The 6025-nt window shown below is 36.9% G+C and overlaps 1 protein-coding gene across 1 annotated transcript; it reads right to left on the bottom strand.

Moving 5' to 3' along the window:
• Window positions 1-3159: 3159 nt before the first annotated feature.
• LOC136804389 (uncharacterized) lies at window positions 3160-4947 on the bottom strand. The gene is made up of 2 exons (XM_067061103.1): window positions 4887-4947; window positions 3160-4682 (listed from the first exon to the last, which is right to left on the bottom strand). The coding sequence occupies exons 1-2, from the start codon at window positions 4945-4947 to the stop codon at window positions 3160-3162; spliced, it is 1584 nt and encodes a 527-aa protein (XP_066917204.1).
• Between the last annotated feature and the right edge of the window lie 1078 nt (window positions 4948-6025).

Raw genomic sequence — 6025 nt, 5'->3', positions numbered from 1 at the left:
AACTTGTTCGTACCACTTTGGCCGCCAAAGCCTTATGTTCTTACATAGTTTGTTCTTATAAAACAACCTGTATCATTGTATGAGATAAGTTGTTTGGTAAGCTTCTCTTTTGAAAAATGTATTATCTTAAAGATCATCAGGTCTAATAGAATTTCCTTTGTATTTTGCTTTGGGCTTTAAAGCCAGAATTATAATTAACAAAGTTCAAATGAATCCAAAAATTGGACGTTCTTATTGAACGTGTATAAGCCGTCACAAAGACGTCCAATATATGATCGATTGGACGCTATTGTATATTATGACGATGTAGAGATGTTTTAAAGACGTCCATATTGTACATGCTTTAGATTGTAAAAGAAATTACAAGGCATGGCGTGCAGGTTTGCACGTAAAAGCTGTTTTATTTAGCAATAGCCCTCTAATGCCCCTTTAATGACGTCTTTTTATCTGAAAGCTTGATTATCTCCACATACCAGACAGAAGATAAGTACCTCTAAGCCTGTTTTTATTTCATCAAAATAATATTTTGGTCTCAGACAACAATGGATTACAAAGCGTCGGGTATTTTACCAAAAGTTACGATTTTCAATGATATGTGAGTTTTGAGCCCGGGAGGGGTACTCTAGGGTTGCGAGATCGTAGAAGATTCGCTTCAGCGTCGGGTATTTTACTAAACTGGGAAAATTCAGGGGGTTGATCAGTTAAATTTGTAGAGAATATAAGTCTGGACAAACTGTAATTTTTCATTTACGAGATTGTATCAGTGCAATCCCCTACTGGCACCCCTGTCTCACAGCCCCGGTGAAACGTGGGGATGAAAATTTCTATTGAAATCCCAAAGGGGTAGAAATTTTATTTTTGGGGGATGGTTTTGGAGTGCAATTTTTGAACATTTAATTTCGAGTCGGGATGAAAAATAAGTCAATTTCCAAGGGGCTAAAATTTCGGGGTATTTTCCTACCGGGGACGCATTTTTTTCCAGATTTTCCAATGGGGCTGGGGTCCAAGCGGGTCTGTGACACAGGGGTGTTTTAATGGGAGTGGAGTGGAGTGGAGTGTTTTCTTTTCAGCTAAAAAATCTAATTCTTCCGGCTAATTTCAATTTGAGGAGAGTCCCACCTTTCTGTTATATTCAGGAAGTATAACGGAGAAATCAGGCTCTATGCTTTAGGATGATAAAAGCGGATAAAGATGTTATTTCGTTTTTCAATTTTTGCTTTTTCCATATTTCAGCGTCAAGCAAGTAATGCTAACCACTACCGTACGCCTATAACTATCTAAAATTTCCTTTAACAAATGGAACGCTTTTTTAGCACTGATTGGTTCATTTAAGGCAATTACTCTTAGGTTCCAAATAAACGGGGGGTTGGTTCGAATAATAGGAGGGGTTGGAAGATTTTCGAGATTTTGATAAACGGAGGGGACCTAATTGCCGGGGGGTTGGAAATTGTACATCTGAAAAACCAAAATAAGGCAAAAATAGGCTAAAATCAGGCTATTTAGAGCAAAATAAGGGGCCTTCTGTTTGACAGCTGAAAATATTCTTAAAAATTGATAAACGGGGGGGGGGGGATTTTGAGTTTCAACCAATCAGATCAATTTGATTGTTAAGAGAACTTTTGGATTGTTGTAGATAAGTACGGTATGTATCTCGCTGCGATGCTATCAAAAACATTTTATTCTTGGTACAAATTCTCTGATCTAATTCTCTGATTTGCACTAATCGGAAATTTTTGTACACCCCATTCGCTAATTTTACTAATCGGAATTTTGGGGGGATTCAAAAAGTACGCTCGGCGCCAAGGGGGGGGATAGGGTGAGCAAAAAAAGCGAAAAAGAACAGGGGGATGGCGGGTCAAGTCAATCCGTTCGCTTTTCAGGGAGGGGGTACTTGTCGTGACTTCTTTAACTCAGTCTATGAAAATCTATTTCTATCTCACATAATCACCTTTTCTTTTGAATGGATAACCGAAAATAATTGTTAATCACCTAAATAATTAGACCAAATATTTTTCTTTTGTTAATTAATTTAGGAAAAAGTCACTTAAAAACAAATTATAAAATTTTTGTTGCATTTGTGACAGTTGATTAGGAGATCAAATATTCGGAGGGGGGGTAAACATTTTAGATAAAAACGAACGTACAAATTTAGGAGGGGGATACTTTAAAACTAACGCTGACGAACAAGAGGGGAGTGTGTCTGAAAATAGGAACTTTGGACGAACGTGTACTTTTTGAATGTTCCCATAGGTGCCTGCAAAAAATAGAACTTGGAAAAAATTTTGGAACTATGAAATTGGATTAAATAATCGGGTATTTTCCAAATTATATAATGATTTTATAATCAAATGTTTGAAATAATAATAGCATAATTTTCAGATAAAGATTGACAAAATGGGTAAATTAATTTTTTTCTTTATTAGAATCCAGTTAGGCTGAAATTCGAAAAATTAAGAACATCGTAAGAACATGCCCAGCCTCAGTTTGGAATAAAATGACAAGAAACACAATTTTTCCTCTTTTCAAGCAGTTTTAACCGAACTTAGGGATGGATTTTCTAAAATCGAGAGTCAAATATTGTCCAAATTTTACAATTTTAAGTCTCTTTATTGTCGATTTAGAGTAGTCTGAAAAATTAAGATTGCATTTAAGAACATTTCAGGCTGAAAATTGCTAAAAAAATAAGCACATCCAAGCACAACCAAATCTTAGGTGTTTTAATAAAAAAAAGGTGTAATCTATTGTTCCATGAAAAATACTAAAGAAAAAAAGACAAATAATCTGTTATTTTTTAACACATTGTATTAATGTTCTACTTGGTAACTTTCGAGACAATTTTTTTATTAAAGTCTGTTCTAAAAAAAGACATGCTCGGAACATTCTCAGTATTGTTCTTGAAAGAACAAATATTGATTGAAAGTAACATCTTGTTGGAAAGTTACTTTTAAGTAGATGAATAAAAGAGACTAAAATATTTTTAAAATTCACTAGTTTTAGATTCAACCAATAATTTTTAATAATTACTAAACATGGACAAAACTGATAATAATAGGACTTAACATGGATTAAACTAAATCGAAATTTTTAAAATTATTTAAAATTACTTGCACAAAAGCACAAAAAATGTTAAGCACATGATAATTTCATTTAGAAATACGTTTATTGTTTCTTTCCAGATGCTTTTTCAAGATAAGCCTTGTGACCACGCCCACGGATAGGAAGATTTCGTTTGTCAGGTGCATCCTTAGCTCCAACTGCAAACGAATTTGGCGTGAAGATGTGATCTTTATCGACATCTTTTTTGATTTCGACCAGATCGTTGTATTTTTGATCAGTATCGAAGTAACACTTGTGAAGAGAATCAAGACTTGTTCCTTCATCGGGGTCAGTGAGTCGAGCATACGATCCCCAAAGTAATCGGCGATCAAACTCAGAGAAGAAGCCTTTATTCCCATCTGTGGTTCCTGCAGTCTTGTCATTTTCAGCTTGCCATTCGAGACCAGTTATCAAGTGTTTATCCTTAGCAGGGTCATGAATGGCTTCTTTATCTGCTGATCGATAGAAGTAATCCAAAACCTGAACCAAGGATATGTCTTGACGCCAGCTGTGGCAACCATGGTCTCCATGCGTTGTTTGATCACTTGGGTCACCATTTTTGTTGAACATTGAATTGTCACCACCAAATGGTTGAATCTGAACAACAAGATTCATCTCTTCATTTCCATCTACCATGATTTCGTCAATCCTCTCTGTCGCCCATTCTGGCCATGTTTTCTTCAAGACGTCATCTTTTTTGCTGAGATTCTTTCGTTCGGTCACATAAACTCTCTTCTCGTATGGTTGAACAAACTCACGGATATTCTTGTAACACCAATACCGTGTCAGCTTTGACATTGCTGTGTGTTCTTTCTCATCCACAAACTGCCAATCTACATTCACTTTTGTTTGTTTGAACTCTGTAAAAAAATACTCCTTTTTTTTGTCTCCATCTGAAACTGGGGTAAGTAATGCAGCTCTGACTTTCGTGAACCAGTCCGCTTCATCATTATCACCGAACTTAGCATTTTTGTCAACGTTGGCCCATTGCAAGTAGACAAGAATAACAGGGAGCATTAAACCAGGATTTCCAGAAGTATCCAAGCCATCCACGCCATCGGCATACTCTTCTTTGTGTTTACTTCGCATGTATTCGTCAAGATAATCTGGGTCTAGTGGTTCTTCTTTCCCTTTCAGCGGTTTTTCTCCCTTTGACCTAGCTTTTAATGTTTCTAACATTTCAAGGAATCCACAATGATTAGCATCAGACATAACAGTACAGCAAATATCGAAGTCACGTGCTAAATCTTTTTTGTCGTTCATTTCTGCAATCACTGCCAGGACTTTTTCCAATCTTTCTTTGGTGTAGAAACAGAAATCCCTCAAACCACGAGAATCAGGATGATCATCATCTTTACGTGGGCGTACCCAGACATGTGTTAAGATTCCAAAGTTGCCAGGACTTCCACCCAGTACTGCCCAGTACAAATCGTCATTACGTTTCTTGGCATCAGCGGATAATGATTCAACTGCTTTCCTTTTTGGTGACCATACTTGTAAGTCAGTTGCATTAGCTAGAACAATGTTGAAGCCTTCAATATGATCACTTAGCAAGCCAAATGATCGACCCAATTGCCCATAGCCACCTGCCAAATGAAAACAAATAAAGGTTAATTCAATCACGTTGCTTAAGTTACTTACAGTTGAAAAAACACCCCTATCTCCAATCTTCCGCTAGATAAACCCGGTCGAAAAAGCCATTAGACTAAAACTAACGAGGTTTTTTTGAGAATTACGCAAAATTTCTTAATAGGAAAACATCTTCCTAGATTGAATCTTATTCTACTTACAGATACCCTTCATTTGAGCCCTAAGTGAGCTTCTAGAAATGATTTGTAACGTTGCAAGCATTTTGACCCCGCCCAACCTCGTCCCCGTGTATCCCAGGCTTTATTTACGTTACTGATTGACGCCAGAGAATTATCTAGCACTATCAGTAAGCATCAAAAAGCTGATAATACGCAGGGAACGAGGTTGGACCCCGCCTTAATCCCCTGGAGTGAAAAAGTGCGATCGATCGAAGCGCGCACAAGTGGAAACCGGCCTTTAAACAAAAACAAAACTACGTAGTTTATTTATCGCTAAGAAATCAACTCACAGTTGATAATAGAACTTAAAGAATACTTGAGTTTTTAGAGAAAATAGAGCAGGTATTTCAGACTAGGTTGATAAAATTTTTTAAAAGAAGTAGTCCGTATCGGTGGATGGGTACATGCCGCTAGAGTAAAAAAACGACCCTGTCAGAGACCAATTTTTATCAAAATTTAACCCTGTCTGTCAGGCAAATGATCGACAAAAAATAGACCCTAACAAATAAAATTTGTACCCTTTCAAATGCAATCTTGAAATTCTGAGACGGGATTGGCCAAAGGTCGACCCTGTCAGAAACAAAAATTTTGCAAATTTGCAACCCTGTCAGATTATTTCAGATTAAAAAAAAATGACCCAAGGCGAAAATAAAGAAATGTGTTTCCGGAATGCGGGTGAAAGAAATAAGCTCTCATGCGGCCAGCTAGCCTATTAAACAAAAACCNTTTTTTTCAACGTACGAGGCCGTAACAAAGTACGCCATTTTTTAAAATACATCTGGCTCATTTTCTGAAAAGCTTGCTTTAACCACCCCTAACATTATCCAGTATTTGTGTCATGCTAAGATAATCTAAAAAGCTTTTTACTTTACGAGTAAGACAAAAGTGTTTAAGTTGAGACCTCGAGTCTTAGTCATCTGTCGCTTATAGTAGGGGGCCGAGCCTGAGATCTTTTTTACAACCTAAAAGCTTTAAGTCTATTCTTCCAAAGAACAGTATATTACAAGATATTTTTGAGAGGAAGGAGGCGGATTAGGCCCGGGAAAACGTTTTGTGACCAAAATAGTGACGCCATAGGCAAAACTGCAAGGGAAAATAAGGGGTAGAGCACAGAGGTATAA

Source organism: Clytia hemisphaerica, unplaced genomic scaffold, assembly GCF_902728285.1.
Source record: "Clytia hemisphaerica strain Z4C2 unplaced genomic scaffold, Clytia hemisphaerica genome assembly, whole genome shotgun sequence".
Lineage (NCBI taxonomy): Eukaryota > Metazoa > Cnidaria > Hydrozoa > Leptothecata > Clytiidae > Clytia > Clytia hemisphaerica.
Note: the sequence above shows the minus strand (reverse complement) of the source record. Positions and strands in the feature narration are given on the sequence as shown.